At 39.1% G+C, this 17126-nt stretch overlaps 1 protein-coding gene across 2 annotated transcripts in view; it reads right to left on the reverse strand.

Moving 5' to 3' along the window:
• Positions 1-17126, reverse strand: part of EFHB (EF-hand domain family member B) — a 48983-nt gene that overhangs the window by 4015 nt on the left and 27842 nt on the right. The window contains exons 7-11 of one of the 2 annotated variants that reach the window (XM_042903486.1): positions 14637-14720; positions 13985-14052; positions 9890-10044; positions 4184-4391; positions 1031-1243 (exon numbers count right to left, since the gene is read on the reverse strand). In XM_042903486.1, coding sequence (XP_042759420.1) covers positions 1031-1243; positions 4184-4391; positions 9890-10044; positions 13985-14052; positions 14637-14720 — 728 coding nt within the window. Of the gene's footprint in view, positions 1-1030; positions 1244-4183; positions 4392-9889; positions 10045-13984; positions 14053-14636; positions 14721-17126 lie in introns of those variants that run through there. The other variant, XM_042903487.1, reaches the window with a different exon arrangement.

A 17126-nucleotide genomic window follows, 5' to 3' on the forward strand; every position in this document is an offset into this window, starting at 1 on the left:
CTGACCACAGTACCTCAGACTGTGACCTTATTTAAAAACAGAGTAATCGCGGGGTACCTGGGTGGCTCAGTTGGTTAAGCATCCAACTTCAGCTCAGGTCATGATCTCACGGTTTGTGGGTTTGAGCCCCACGTCATGCTCTATGCTGACGTGGAGCCTGGAGCCTGGAGCCTGTTTCCGATTCTGTCTCCCTCTCTCTCTCTGCCCCTCCCCTGCTCATGCTCTGTCTTTCTCTCTCTCTCTCAAAAATAAACATTAAAAAAAAGAAAATAAATTAAATAAATCATTAAAAAAATAGTCATTGTATTTGTGATTAATTAAGATGAGGTCATACTGGAGTAGAGTAGGCCACGCATCCAATGTGAGTGGGGTCCTTACAAAAGGGGGCATCTCACACAGGAGAACACCATGTGAGGGTGAAGGCAGATATCAGGGTGATACAGCAGAAGCCAAGGAACACCAAAAATTGTCAAAATCTAGGAGAGGAGCCTGGAACAGATTCTCCCTCACAGCTCTGGAAGGAACCAACTCCCATCAATACCCAGGCCTCAGACTTTCAGCCTCCAGAACCATAAGATGATAAATATCTGTTGTTTGAGCCATCCAGTTTGCGGTACTTGTTATGGCAGCCCTAGCAAACTAGCAGAAGGAGAATGAAGATACAGAGAAGAGTTTTGTGACAGCTCTTCAAATATTTGAAGGCAAATCTGTTTGTAGCTAAGAATCACATGGTTTATAAGTCTCCTAACAGTTGGTGAAGTCTGCGTAATATTCAATATTCTGCTCATCATAGATCAATTTCATTAGCGTTGAGAGAATCATATTACTTGGGTTATCATTAACAACAGTTCAGTTCTCCCTACATTTACTGAGACCCCCCTGGTTGCTTCAAATACAGAACTGAATGAAAGGTCCTAGGCTTTGAGAAACAGCCTAATGAAGATAAGAGACTGGGGATAATACAAGGACAAAGAACACTTCTATGTTTGCTGATCCTTTTAGAACTCAGCAAATAACGTGGCATACTCACAAAGAGAAGGAACAGCTCCTACAACTGCATTGATCTCAGAAGAAGTTGTCTTATAGTGATTAGAAACTTTATCACTTGGCCTCAGAAGTGTCCGGAGAGTCTTTTCTGAGCTCCCTGGTTCTTTTAAGACAGTATCTTCTGGCTTTATCAGGAGAGTTGGTTCAGATTCTTCAATATTAGCCTCCGCAGGGTTTGCACAATCTGGTTTTCTACCTTCAAGCAAAGAGGGAAAGGCGGGGGAGTTGGGGGGGGGGGGGGGAGCGGGGAAGTACAGGAAGAAATTACTACTTGGTGCTTACTGCTCTACAGCAAAATCCATTTTCCTGGTTAGTCCCTCCTTGCTGGTGGAGACAGAGACTGGGCTGATGGAAACCCTCCACTGAAGCCAGCGTCCCACTGTGGGAGAGCAAGGGCAGGCTGATGACATATATGGGAATCCCAACGTGGCCTAAGGTTTCTTCTTGCCACTCCACTCGCTTTATTCTAAAATAAAGCTTTTAAATCTGAGAGACCAAATGAAACCATGGAACCTATTTCTCCTTTAAAAAAAAAAAAAATTAGAATTTATTTTCATATTTAACTTGAACTACAGGATTACCAGAGTTGTTTCCAGAGTTCTCCCCCAAGGAGGGAGGGAGAAGACATATCGGGGTTGTAAATTCCACACATACCTGATGGTGGCAGGGAACCCCATATATTGCAACATTTGGACTGGCAGTGAGAACACAGCGTGAGCTCAAGAACCGATTATATAAATAATATAGGGTTAGGTTATATACCTCCTTGAATCGGTATATAAAAGAAAACCCTGAGGTAAAACTCCAGTTCTAAGACTGTCTTTTTGAAGATTTACTTTACTGAGTCATTCCGAAATTTAGGACTGAATTCCTGACACAGCTTTTTCACAGACCTGGTAGCTACACAGCCAGCACTAGAGGGCGCTGTGGTCTTTCAATTTCTAGGAGAACTCAGGGTTCTGGGAAAGCCCAAGCAAGGGTTGCAAAGGCAAATGGAACCCCAGTATCAGATTGGTGAGAACCAAGGCAAACCAGAAAAGACATGCCTATCTAAAGTCTGCAGCCCCTATTCAGCTCCTGCCAATTGTTGCCATGAACACTTTCAGACCTTGTGTTCCAAAACCTCTAATGCGGTCCCTGCACCCCTCAAAAGGCAGAAATCTGGACAAAGTATGAGAAACAGTTTCTCAGAAAACTGTTTGAAAGCTACTGCCTTATTAACTAACTGGAATTTTTTTTTTAATTTCAAAAGTAAAAAAATAATAAATAAAAACAGTAACTTGAAAAAAAGAAATGAAGGAAAGAAAAGAAAGGAAAAGAAAAGAAAGAAAAAGAAAAGAAAAAGAAAGGAAGAAAGAAAGAAAGCCACTACCTTAGAACACTTACCTCTTTTCCTCTAGAAGTCAACAGTAATATAGAATTTGATATAAGAAAATTCCTGTCAGGGGCACCCGGGTGGCTCAATCAGTTGAAATTCAGTTGAAACTTGATTTCAGCTCAAATGGTGATCCCAGGGTTGTGGGATCGAGCCCCACGTCAGGCTCTGCACTAAGCATGGAACCTGCTTAAGATTCTCTCTCCCTCTTCCTGTGTCCCTCTCCCCGACAACCCCTACTCACCTGTGCTCACACTCTCTCTCCAAAAAATTAAAAAAAAAAAAAATTCCTGGCGAAACATTCCTGAGCCCTTTCTGACTAAACCACTGGCCACTATCTTAGAAAATTCTGAGAAGGTGAAAAATTTCAAGGACTCCATTGAAAATGGCTGATGAAGTCAGAACCCAAAAACCAAGAACAATTTGAAAATCTGGTTTCAAACCAGCTTCAGCCCTCGGCCACTACTCCATGAGTTGTGCCAAGAAGAAAATAAATCTATCACCCCTTTGTATTTCTGAGAGGACAAGGGTAGAAATGTTTTCCATAAAATCTTCATTAGGCAGAGAAGAACTTCCTGCTTTCCTTGTGGTTAGAATAGAAAGGCCATCTCAGAAACCCATAAGGGGTCACACATCATCAATAAAGCCCCAAATTTGGTTTTGACCTTGCAGGAAGGCATGACCCAGAAATAAAAGTGAAAACAGTAATAACTTCACTTTTTAGAGAAAAATATTCCAAGAGGAGATAAAAAACGTAAAGTCTTTTAAAAAAGTTAATCTTCCTCAATAATCAAGATTTGAACATTAAAGCAAACAAAGTATCTTAACAACTAAATTATAAGAATGTTTGAAATAATACTCAGTGGTAGCAAAGTTAGGGTCAAACCTCAAAGATTTTGCTGATACAATCACAGATTGGTACAATCATTTAGAAAAGCAAAATGAAAATACAGAGTTCTTCTGGGACAATAATAACATTCATAAGAAATGAGATATAATTAGAAACAAAGCTTTTTGAGTGTTACCAATATTACTTTCAAAATATCTGGAAACAACCTAAATTTCAAAGAGTAAGGAAATGGCTTAGTAATTCATAATATATCAGCATGAGGGAACTGAAAATGAAATTTACAGAAAAGTTTACCATAAAACTATTTCTTAATTCCATAGAAATTTGAAAGCTAAAGTTTAAAAAGTCAAATAAAAATGGTACATTCACTGTGATTTTAGCTACATTTAAAATATACACACATGTCCATATACATAGTATATATGTCTATCAATATATGGTTAGTGATGTAGGAAGTCAATGTAAGAAAATGTAAAAGAAGAAGTGTTCTTACATCAAATTCTATTTTACTGTTGACTTTTCCTGGGGGAGGGGAGCTAATTAAGACAATGGTTTCCAAACAGTTTTCTGAGGAACTGTCTTTAGTGTTTTAGGTCTCTGTGTAAACTGTTTTGCTTTTAATTTTTTTCTTCTGAATGAGGAGTACATAGTTCCAAATTCAAGAGATACAAACACCTAGATTAAAATGTGAGTCTTGCTGCCACCGTGTCCCTTAGCTACCTGGTTCCCCTTAAATGTCATCAAACTCTTTCCTGTCCTTCCACAGGTATTCTATGGATAAACAAGCAAATAATATGTATGTATGTGCATATTTAATATTATATATTAAAGTTGACAAGAGTCAAGCTTCTAGAAAAGTAAAAATATAAAAGTCCATTGAAGAAGTTAGCAAATCTTCAAAAATTAAATACCTTTAATAATGACCCTCTCTTCATACTCTTTCAGAGGCATTTTATCTTTCCAGTTAAGAAAATTTGCAAACTCTAGGTAGTTAATCAGTCCATCTTTATCCACATCACAGTAGTCAAATAGCTGGTCCAGGAGCATCTCATCTAAGTGCAAGCTGACCTGATCACAAGCCTCCCGAAGCTCAGCTTTATCTATCGCCCCGTCTCCATTCTGTTAGACACAAAGCAGAAAAAGATGAAGCAAGCATCATCTTTAAGAGCAGAGTATGCAACATCTATTATTTCATTTGAGGAAAAAAACCAGATCTATCACATAAATTCAATGAATTTATCTTATTATTTTACAAAAGAGCAGGCAGTTATTAAGATAAGTCTTCATTGTGTCATCCTAACATGCGCACAGTAATTCCAACCCTGTTTGGAGCAGGGTGTGGCTCAGAATCTTTGTTCATTCTATTTTAATAATTTTTTTTCCAAATACTTTTTTTCTTTAAATCACGTTGTGGTAGGGCAGGTGTAACCATGATTTGTGCTTGACATTTCATTTAACCAACATCTTGTGCTTTTGACAGCTTTCTACCATTTCCCATACTTTCAAAGTTTTTAACACCTCTGGTGCTCAGACAGCACTAAATGGCCCTCCACTCCACTCTCTGGTAATGAGGGGGAATTGGGAAAGTAATTGTAGGCCAAGTGCACGGAGGTACAGCAGACAGTTGCCTGCTTGTTGTTAACATTCCTATGGGCAAGAGGGACATGCTACCAATCTGGCCCATTGTAACAATTAGCACTAAGATTCATCCTGGTAGGGGAAGCAGGAGAATTTCCACCTTCTTCCAGACAACAGCTATAAAGGAGTACCTACACTGTGTGTGGAAGGAGGGAAATTTATGAAGGCTATGGGCAGGAACCAGCTGGTTTCCCTTGGGAACCAAAGGGGCAGAACACGTAATGCTTGGTAAGGAGGAAGGGCAAGAGCTGAGACGTCTTACCACTCTGGAGACTCCTCCTGGAGTCTATCAACCCTTAAGTCCATTTGGAGAGGAGAGTAAAAGGTCTGAGTATTTTTGCAGTGCGTCCTAGCTGCTATAAGGGAGCTTTGGCCCTCTCAGAGAAATTTCCCTGAGACAAACTCCCAAGAGGTGATAAATGACTCATGGACTAGTATTCAGCTCTTACGCTCAGGACTGGGTTTACAGTGCTGATGAAGGTGATCCCTGGAGAATGAGGAACTGACCAATAAACTCTAGATAAATTCCTGCAGTCAGATCCCTAGTCCTGGAAAACATCCCTGATGCCTGTGTTGAAAGAGAATGAGAATTTAAAACATATTATCTCGACAGGGGGGCTGCAAATTCCCTGGACTAATGTAGACTACTTTATAAAAATCTCTGCTGCAAGCCCAAGTCAAACAAAAATGTGAACCCCATAGCCCTAGCTGAAAAGCTATGTAGGATATGGCTGTTAAATCAAAACTGAAACAGATGGTGCCAACAGTGATGACTTCAATGCCCAATATAGGGATTTGCGTGGAATGAAAACTTTGGTGGTTTCATTGAGCTACATACCACTCAAAACTCAAAGTGAATGTTTCTTATTCACCAGGTAGTGAGTCACTCTCTCCCTCTGCACCCTTGATTCCTCCCTCCTCCATGCCCCAACCTCAACTACTCTAAGGAGAAAGATGACTAGATGTGGGACCAAGGTCTCCCTGTCCCCAAGGGAGATCAAATGCCACATTCATCTGTTCAAGTAAACTGCCTAACTTCAGAGGGGTGAAGTCACGTACTTTTATGGCCTCTTCGGATATGAGTGCCAAATTGATCATCCTACTCAGTCTCTATGGGGAGGAGATGTCTGGATTCAGCTAGTGGGGTGTGGGCAGGGTTTGCTCAAAGTGGAGAAGGAAAACTAGCAATATATTATTTCTGTAGCAGAATATATTATTCCACTACTGAATGTATAACTGGTACTGATGCTTTACATGTTTGTATTATGAATGAGCCACAAGTAGAGGATGCTAGTACCTTTGGGGTCACACAACCCTAATGACCCCTTTGAGTTACAAGTCTCTGTGACTAATGATTTTGACACTTAGAGTCTCTGGGTCTGGTTTACTAACATGCTGTGGTTTTTAACCTCAATGAGAGCTATGGAGGATCAAAAATGGACAGTCAATCTACTCAGTGGGCAGAACTCAAGGCTACTCTCATTCCTCTGGCCAATATTCCCCTTGATGAACCTGTTATATTTTTACTGACTCTTGGACTATTGCCAATGGCCTGCTTATTTGGTTTGCCATTTGGAAAACTACAGACTGGAAGATTAAAAATACTTCTTTTTGAGTCTGAAAACTATGGTAACAAATCATAGCTCCTGACTGAACCATGTGAGTAAGTCATATAGATGCCTATGATAAGGGTCCCTTCTCTGCCCATTCTCAGACTGAAATCAAGCTTCTGACTGAGCGTAAATCATCCACAGTGCCACCATTGCTGCCTGGATCCATTGTTGTACCAGACACGGCGACACACCAATCATTACAAAGAAAACCACTCCACGTCTCTGAGGCAGAGGCTACCACACCACATGCCTTACTTTGACTCCTGCCAAAAGTTGGCCAATCTGTCTACATGGAACCTGTGTCCCCTCTCAGAGCTGTTAGTGGTGCATCACACTGTTGACACATTTTCAAGCTATGGAGTTGCTATTCCAGTTTAATCAGCCAGCTCCAGGCACAAGACGATGGCCCATGAAACTAATCTGAGTCTTGTGTTTTGCTTTCTGGACCATTTTCAGCCTGACAATGGTGTGTCTTATAGCAAAAGTGTTACTCAACAATGAGCTATTGGTCAAGGTATTCAGTGAACCTTTCCTACACCCAACCATCCATAGCCATCTGGTAGGACTGAGCTTTGGAATAACCTTCTCAAAAATTGTCTATCTTCCTCACCAGCTTCTGGCTCATGTCCAATGGGTCTCATCACTGAATACTGCTGGCCTTAAAAGGAATAATGTCATCTCAGCTACTTCCTGGGTAATACTTAGAATAAAGGGATTTGGAATGATATAGACCTATTTTGAAAATTTGGGACTCTGCTATGACCATGATGAGTCTTTTTATTTCCCTTCTAGATTTTAAATTTCTGAAGTCAAAAGTCTACACATAATCTGGAACAATGTCTGATGTACAATGAGAGTTCAATAAAATAAAGAATTAATCCTCTAAGCTAAGAAGATTCATTCAGGAAATCATGGCTTGTTTATTCTGTTTCGTTTTGTGTTTTTCATTAAACTAAATCTGGGCATCCAATCATATAAGATTCAAATAATCAAAAATTATCCTACAGCTGTACCAGGAAGACCCACATCTTATTACCCTCTCAGAAAAAAAGCTCCTCGAGGACACTGAGCACTACATTGTACATATTAAAAGTTAACTATTTAAAAGGTATATCAAAATTAAATAATTCTCAGTAATTTCCTCTCTGCTTAATTTAATTTTATCATAAAGAATGTGCCTGGTGGTTCACTAAGATAATCAACAGCTATTAAGATGATCGTCTTGCCTATAATTACATTTTAAATGAAGAATTTTTAAAAAGCAGAGCACCATGTATTGTGGTAGATTCTCTTATTTGTATCAGTGCTATCTAAATTTACCGCACATGGGGCGCCTGGGTGGCTCAGTCGGTTAAGCGTCCGACTTCAGCTCGGGTCATGATCTCGCAGTCTGTGAGTTCAAGCCCCGCATCGGGCTCGGTGCTGACAGCTCAGAGCCTAGAGCCTGTTTCAGATTCTGTGTCTCCCTCTCTCTCTGACCCTCCCCTGTTCATGCTCTCTCTCTGTCTCAAAAATAAATAAATGTTAAAAAATATATATATTTTTTAATAATAAATAAATAAATTTACCCCACTATAATCTTTGTAAGATACTTGTATTTGAGTCAAGTTTAAAATGTACTTATTTTAGCTTACATATTTTAAGTCTGAAGATTCATTTTTAAATTACCTGTAAATAGAATTTGTCTCTGTTAGAAACCAGAGAAACAGTTGAATGCTTACATTTTCTTTAAACACAACTTTGCAAGAAATGCAGTGGGTGACTGATTGGTGTTTGTCCCTGCATAATTGGTACAAATATAAATGAGACAGTTAACCCACTTTTTATTCATCAGTACAACACAGGCACACAGACCCCTAATCTAAAAAAAACAAAGAAAATGAATGGATTAAACTGAATAAGCCAATGAGTAATCAAGATTTTTTTTAAGATAAAAAATGTGAAGTGTAACTTTTCCAAAACTGTGCTCAACATTGGAAGGGAGATATAAACATTATCTTTTCTCTTTGAGATAAACTAAAATCATTCTGCTCAGGGTTTTTTCTTCTCAAATCAAAATTATGATGCGCTGCATCATTACAGGTTTATTTAGGAGCTTTTATTTGTTTATATTGGACTCATTCTAAAATAGTTTGAGGCTGCCTAGAAAAATGAGTACAATGAAACAGAGCCCAAAAAGTGAGGAAATCAGAGCAAAGAGAAAATAAAGATGGACTAAAATAAGAAGAAACTGGAATAAAAAGAGTACACAAAATGTATGCTGTAAGATCATGTTCACAAAACTAGATGTGTGTTGTTGAATTGGCTCTGAGCTTCCTGGAGGCCAACTCAAAAAGGTATTCACAATCAGTACAAAATTCATGCTTCTCATGAGGTAAAAACAAACCAGATACTTAAATAAAACACAATTATTTCCTTTAGAAAGAATGGGTTTCTCTATATAAAGAGGATGCGTGTGACAAAAATAAATAACAGCCTCACCGGCATACTAATAAAATTGTGCCATATTTCACAAGAGATTTGCACAATAGTGCACTTTCGTATAAGCCAAAGGCAATGCAGCTCGGTAAAAACAATCCTGTGATGGCCTAAAATGGTGTGAGGTTATTACGCAGCCCTAGCTTTATCTGACTTTTTCAAAGGCTACAATTTAGAGTAGCTTGAAAACTGAATGATTTTACACTCTCAAAACTGAAACCACAACCGCTCCCCCAGGGGAGAGACGTTCTACGTCTGACTTGGACCTTGACAGCACTACGTGTACATACTCAGCTTTAGGTATAAATGACCTAGACCCAGGAAGTCTTCCCTGGGGACCTAGGGTGCCACCCCCTTCCCTTGCTCCCAGCACAGTACAGTTAAATCTGCCTCAGCGGTTCTCAAATTGAATGTGTATCAGGGCTGCAGGGCTTGTTAATCAAATTGAATGTGTATCAACCTGCAGGGCTTGTTAAAACACTGTCGCTAGGCCCCAACCCCGTGTTCCCCAATACGGTAGGTCTGGGGTGGGCCTTAGATTGTGCATTTCTAACAGGTTCCCAAGTGACCCTGACAGTGATAAAAGAACCACACTTTGGTAACCACTGATCTACTCCAGGGGTCAGTAAACTTTTACCGCCAAGAGCCAAAAAGCAAGTATTTTAGGTTTTGCAAGCTATTCAGTCTCTGAGGCCCTATTCGGCATCTATAGTGCAAAAGCAGCCATAGAAAATATTCAAAATAAATTGGCCTATAAAACTATTTATGAAAACAGGTGGTGGACTGGATTTGACCCATGGGCCTTAATCTGCTGACCCCTGATCTACACCAACCTGCCAGAATCTGTAAGCGCATGCATAGTCCCAAAAGTTCTGTTCAACTACTGACCTTGTCATAGTGCCTGAAGGCTGCCAGCAAAGTGTCAAATTTCTGGTAGTTAACTTTCTTCAAGTGATGTCGCACTGCTGCAGTCAGGGCTCTCTGTCTATCCTTGCCTCGAAGATATTCACCCGGAAGTCTGTTATGGATGAGATCACCAGCTCCTATTAAAGAGGGAGAGAAAAAGTCTTTCATCTGAATTCAGATAAAGTCTGTCAATATTATTCCCATCCTAAAAGAGAGAATGATCTAGCAACTTCTTTGAATGAAAAAACCTCACGCCTAACTCTGATTCTATTATGCAGTGTGTTAAAAACAAAAACAAAAACCTTGTATATGAGGGGGACAAAACATAAGAGACTCTTAAATACAGAGAACAAACTGAGGGTTGCTGGAGTGGTTGTGGGTGGGCGGATGGGCTAAATGGGTAAGAGGCATTAAGGAAGACACTTGTTAGGATGAGCACTGGGTGTTAAATATAGGGGATGAATCGCGGGAATCTATTCCAGAAATCATTATTGCACTATATGCTAACTAACTTGGGTGTAAATTAAAAAATAAATAAATAAACTTTAAAAAATCCTTGTATATAAAAAAGAACATAAAATAACTGATAAAACTTAATACTTCTGACAAAATGAATGTGGGGGGAGGGGATTCATCAGCCCTCCTAGGTTGTCTTTCCTAAGATCGTGAAGCCCTTGCCTATCTGCCTCTTAGCAAACATTTGTCTATAATGCTGAGGATCTGAAAGTGGGGCAGAGTCCATAAGGGACCACTCTATATGCCTTGAAGTTAATAAACCTCTGGGATCCCTTGTAAAAATGGAACTCAAATTACCTACTCCCTTCTAATATGAATTTCCAGTCTGCCTTCATTCTGCATATCAAGTTTCCATTTCTCAGCCCCGCTTCCCCAGTACAACCACCTACACAGGAGACCAGCCCTCATCACAGTTCCATTAATTGAGTCCTGACCCACAATCCCCTCAGTTATCTGGAAGTAATAAAGTCTCCAGTCTACCTACTACATGCACCCTAGACCTGGACCTTGCTTCCACTTATCCTTCGTGACTTAAAGGAACTTCCCCAGATTATGACACAAAGAAAGTACAAACATACACTCTGCCTCTAAGCCCCATTCCTTGTCAGAAAATGGATTCCTTGGATGTTAATGGTGACAGAGATCAGAGTACAGTTGACCCCATTGCTTCAGATGCGATGGCTTGGTGGATGTCACCAGAAGGAACCTTTTGCCTCAATTCATGCCAATGCCCTCCCTTCCTGCTTTCTTGGGGGCAGGGTCGTGTTGGCAGTTGACTGTCATAGCCTAGATGGAATCATTTAAATCACTACATTGGTGCAGTTCGCAGCAACTAGTATTTATACCTGCTCTGTGTAAGTCCCTATATTAGGCTCTGTCAAGGGTCTCTTTTAATAGGTACTCATTGCACCTCTGAGATTCTTACTTACTATAAAATCAGGCGCTAATCCCACGTATTCTGATAAAAGTCATGTTTTTACGGGTAGATATGGGTGAGAAGCCTGCAACTAAGGCTGGTTCCAGGAACTTGGCAAGTGCCTCAGAACAAAGTCATCTGAAGTGGAATCAGCTATCATCGGACCACCCTGAAGTGGGCAAAGCATAAGTGGCTTCGTGAGAGGAAATCATGACAGTGAAAGTGATTTTTGACAGATAAGCATGGTTTCTTCTGTTCCTCCACATTCCTTCCCCCTGATATAAACCCTGTGGGTGGCTCTTCTGTAAAACAGAGGTCCTCTTTCCTCCATAAGATGGCTCTTGATTGAGTTTTTACCTTCAGAGGCCTTCCCTCTCCATTAACATCCAAAAGGAACATTTGAATGATGGTTTTTTTCAACTCCACCTGGTTTTGCCACTATACTCTTCACTAGGTATAACCCCTGGTGAGTGATATATATGCTGATATCTTCTCCTGGCCTGGCCCTGAAAGAATATTTTATGAAGCTCATGTCAAATCACTTGCAATTACTCAAGAGTCATCTCTAAAGAGCTGAAATCAGGAGTAAAGTTCCGGCCCCGAGAGACCGTGACCTGGCTACCATTCCACGGCCGTCAGAAAAGCCAAGCAAGCTCTTTAATTGTACTCTGCCTGCAACCAATTCCCATGATGCCGCACTGTCCACTGGTCTTGGTTCTGGTGCATACTCAGAGCTGGGCACAACCCTTACACGCTTCCTGGAAGCATCTTTTTTTTTTTTTTTTTTAATTGTTTTTTTTTAACGTTTATTTATTTTTGAGACAGAGAGAGACAGAGCATGAACAGGGGAGGGGCAGAGAGAGAGAGAGGGAGACACAGAATCTGAAACAGGCTCCAGGCTCTGAGCAGTCAGCACAGAGCCTGACGCAGGGCTCGAACTCACGGACCGCGAGATCATGACCTGAGCCGAAGTCGGACGCTTAACCGACCGAGCCACCCAGGCGCCCCAGGAGGCATCTTAACATACCCAGTAACTCCAGGCCTTAAGGATGAGACATTCTTTGCACAGCTGCCTTTATTTCCATAAGTAAGTGTAAAGGAGAAATTCAGGCCCAGTAAAGAAATCAGTAAGTCCCTAGAAGCAGGAGCTTACTGCAGAATAAATGCTATTCGTTGACCCCAACAATGGTCACAAAAGGTGAGAACCTACAGTTAATCTGTGTCCACCCATAAACTCCAGAAAAAGTCCAGAGAGGACTTATCAGTCCCCTTTCACAGTTCAACTATGCAGCACCAATGCTGGTACTGATACTTACATCTTTTTAAAATTATTAATGTCAGTGTTCTTCCTTTTCATTTTGTAAGACTATCTTATTCAATTTGTAAGGATAACTTCGATCAACTATTAGGAAATTTGTCAGTGCTGTCAAGCTGTCAAAATGATAAACTATGTGTTGGATTCACCAATTCATGCTATAAATATTTGTGAAAAATGTACTGTATGCTAGACCCCGGGGATCCAACAGATAGCAAGATGAAGCACCCACCAGCATGAAGCCTACCCTCGAGTAAGCAGAATTTACCATGATTACCTATTTACTTTTCAGGCTCATTGATGCATTTCCTAAATCATCTCTTAACCACTCTTACAGGTAAGAAGAGCCTCTAAGACAGTTAGGCATACATTAAACATGCAACAATTCATCTAAAAAACAGACCCAAAATACAATCTCCTAATTAATGTGATTAATGTTGGTCGAAAACACTATTGCATAAGCTCAATAAATATACATCTTATTTGTCAGTGAGTGGGCTTTAGCTAAAGCCTTTTCAACAGCCGTTCTTCAACTTGAGTTTAAGCGTACATAAGAGCCTGCTGGATCAGCACGTCTGGGCACAGGTTCCAGGAACCTGCATATTTCATAAATTCCCTGGGTGATTTTAATGCAGGTAGACTGCAGACTCTTTGAAAACCACTGATACACGGCCTAATCCTGACAAGCTTTAGCCTAGTCTTGCCTTTGGATATCTACCGTACAGATGGCTCAGAAAGAAAGACAAAATCCTGGCAAGTTTCTTCTGCCACTTTATGGATTAATCGATTGATTGGCTGGTCGGAAGAGAGTGGTTCTTAATTATGTGATTGTAGAGTAGAGTGGTTTCTCAAACTTGAATGTGCCTACAATTCATCTGGGAATATTTCAAAATGCAGTTTCAGATTCAGTAGGTCTGGGGTGGAGCCTGGGACTCTGTATGGCTTAGAAACTCTCAGGGGACACCAACATTGCCAGTCTGCACACCACATTCTGAGTGACAAGAGCCTCGTCCAACGTTTGAATTCACCAAAAAGCTGCTTCGCTCAACTTTCGCGTATTTAATACAGGCCATATTTATTTTCTAAATAAAGTTCTGAGCCTTGACTACACTTACGGTATTCATTCACAAAGGCTTTAAACTGTACATATTTCAAACGTAATATGAACATTTTTTTCTCTCCTGTGCTACAAATTGTTCTCATTAATGTTAATGTAATGTTTTAAGCCTTTAAAATTAGAAGCTTTGAGGGAAGGAGATAGTGAATTTAACAGCATAACTTTGTGGGGATGTTGCTGTTTGTTTTTTAAGGGGAAAGTTTGTGTATTTACCATACTCCTCGGCACGGAGACAAGATCCAAACGTGTGGTCTGGGGGAACATTCATTGTTTCTGCAATGCTATCAAAGAAAACAAATCCTTTAGTTAAAACACTCAGCACATGGCATCTCTGGAATTTAGAATACACTTGCCATATGTTTTTAATAGCCTATATTTCTCCTATAACCAAACGATGAAGATCAAACAGAAGTTCTCCAAAAGATCTTCTGTCCAACCTCCCGCTTGCATTAGCAATGGCTATATATGCTTTCCCTGGCCTTCAGAAGCCCAGAGTTAAGAAGAAAATTAAGAACAGACTCAAAGCAGAATACGGAAATAGAGACAAACAGGCAGACAGACAGACACAGGGAAGAGAGAGAGAAAATGTCACATGATAAATTAAATTTCTAATATCCCAGAAATAAAGCTTTACACAAAATTCTCCCTCCCTTTTCTCCGAATGCCCTCTTCATTTCAGAGGACTCAGCACTTTCCTTGAACCCCAGGCTCTACGGAGTAGAGTAGAGTTCCCTGATTAATACGAAAGATGACTTTTTAAATTAACGGATAGCACCTAACAGAAAACAAACCAACATTTACCACAAGAGCACTGTTTAAATTCCATCCAAAGACACTATCAATTCAAAGTTAATTATTAACTTACGGATCTAAAACTCTTCCAAGTTGATGTTGAAACTTTTCTTTGAAATCATCAACTCTCTTAGATACAACCTTAGCTCCTCTTTTCCTATAAAATTAGAAAATTGTCAACCTAAGTATTCTTGGTTGCCAAATACACATATGGTGAGGAATACCATAGTATCATTTGAGTCATCAAAACATACATCCAGTTTCAAAAAAAAGCTGTATGCTAAAAAAATCTGTATATGTTCATTCTTCTATCATTTATATTCTATTATAAAGAAAAGTTTATAGTAGAATATAAAATTTTGTGTAAAGAATAAGACAAGCAGATTTAACATTTTTTTCAGTAAACACAACCAAGGTGTTAATATCATTATCACAAATGCAACTCCTAAAATTTCTAAGTTTAAGCAACAAATAAATAACCAAAGAATATAAATAGATAACTCACATCTAGTAAGCAAATATATGGAGAAATTATGATACTCTCCAGGAACAAATGTATAATAAAAGAATAACAAAGTGGCACTTTTAACATAGTACATAAGCAAATATAGAGACAGACAGACAGAATACCTAACATTGGTACAACTTGCAGTAAAACACTTGGTAAATGCAAATTACTGTAATCTTTTTGGAAATAATTTGGTAATATGACCCAAAAAGCATAAAAACGGTCATTCCCTTTTATCTGTATCTGGGAGCCAATCATAAGAAGATAATCCACATAACAACTTAAAATGTGGGAAAGTTTTATATATATATATATATATATGTATACATATATATATGTATGTATATATGTATACATATATATATGTAGGTATATATGTATACATATATATATGTATGTATATATGTATACATATATATATGTAGGTATATATGTATACATATACATATATATGTATATGTATACATATATATGTATATATATGTATTTGTAGCTCATTGACTACAAATGAAAAAAAAGGAGATAAATGTTTAGTCATGGAGGGTGATTAAATTATGTCACAATAACAAGAATACACTCTGCATGCATTTTAGATGTTGGCTATTAAGAATATACAGCAATATGGGGCGCCTGGGTGGCGCAGTCGGTTAAGCCTCCGATTTCAGCCAGGTCACGATCTCGCGGTCCGTGAGTTCGAGCCCCGCGTCGGGCTCTGGGCTGATGGCTCGGAGCCTGGAGCCTGTTTCCGATTCTGTGTCTCCCTCTCTCTCTGCCCCTCCCCCGTTCATGCTCTGTCTCTCTCTGTCCCAAAAATAAATAAAAAACATTGAAAAAAAAATTTAAAAAAAAAAAAAAGAATATACAGCAATATAAAATTATTTTATGTTAAGTGAGAAAGCAGGGTATAAAATAGGATTGCATGGTGATTAAAGCTATGTCAACATTTACACAGGAAGCTACACTAGAAAGAAATACATTAAAAAGATAATAATGGTTGAATTTTGGTGACAGGATTATGGGTGATTTTATTTTGCCAATTTTCTGTAATATAATTTCATTACTTCTATTACTGTGATTAAATGAACAAGGTTTCTTTTGAGAACCGTGAAGTATAACACTACTATTTAATAACATTAAAATTAATAAATTATTGTTTTGCTAAGACTAAAAACAATAAACATTAAATTTTAAACTCCATTTGCTTTTAAAACTGTTTCCTTTACTATAGAAACACCGAGCCATATAAATTTCTGGAGAAGAGTGACACTCTGTGGAGAAACAATAGATGAAATATAAAGTAATTCATCTCTTATATCTCCATTAACTTCCCCTTGGTTCAAAAAGGGGGAAAAAAGAACAATATGGGTAAAGTCAGAATAAATCAATGGCAGTTTAAGGGCCATAATTTGAACAAATAAGGCTGACATTCTAAAAACCACCTCCAAAGGGCATAATTAGGAACATGTAGGGATGAAGTGGATAAGGATTATAAATCACAGAGCTTACTCCTTTCACCCTAAAAGTGCCTAGATTATGTTTCTGGGAGAACTATGAAGTATCTGTTAGCAGCCATGTCTGTCGGAATATCCTTAACTTCAGCATCATTGCACAACCTCACAGCATTCACTAAACAACTCAGAATAAAGGCCTCCGTGTGAATTTTCACACACATACACACACACACACACACACACACACACACACACACACACACACACTCCCATCATCTGAAAATTCTGATTCTTCAAACCAAAGATCGTAAACAGAATATAGATAGAGGTAGCTTTACAGAGGAAATACATCCCTTAAAAGTTGAGCGTAAACCAAATTTACATTAAAATATAAAACTGAGATACCTTAAATTGTAAACATGCTTAACTCCAAAATTATAATAGACATCACACTGTAGAATGAAGAGGTGAGTTCTTTTTAAAATCCAGCAAACCAGGGGCACCTGGGTGCCTCAGTTGGTTAACTGTCCTACTTTGGCTCAGGTCATGATCTCATGGTTTGTGAGTTCAAGTCCCCGCATCAGGCTCTGCACTAACAGTGTGG

Source organism: Panthera leo, chromosome C2 (assembly GCF_018350215.1).
Source record: "Panthera leo isolate Ple1 chromosome C2, P.leo_Ple1_pat1.1, whole genome shotgun sequence".
In the NCBI taxonomy this organism is placed as follows: Eukaryota; Metazoa; Chordata; class Mammalia; order Carnivora; family Felidae; genus Panthera; species Panthera leo.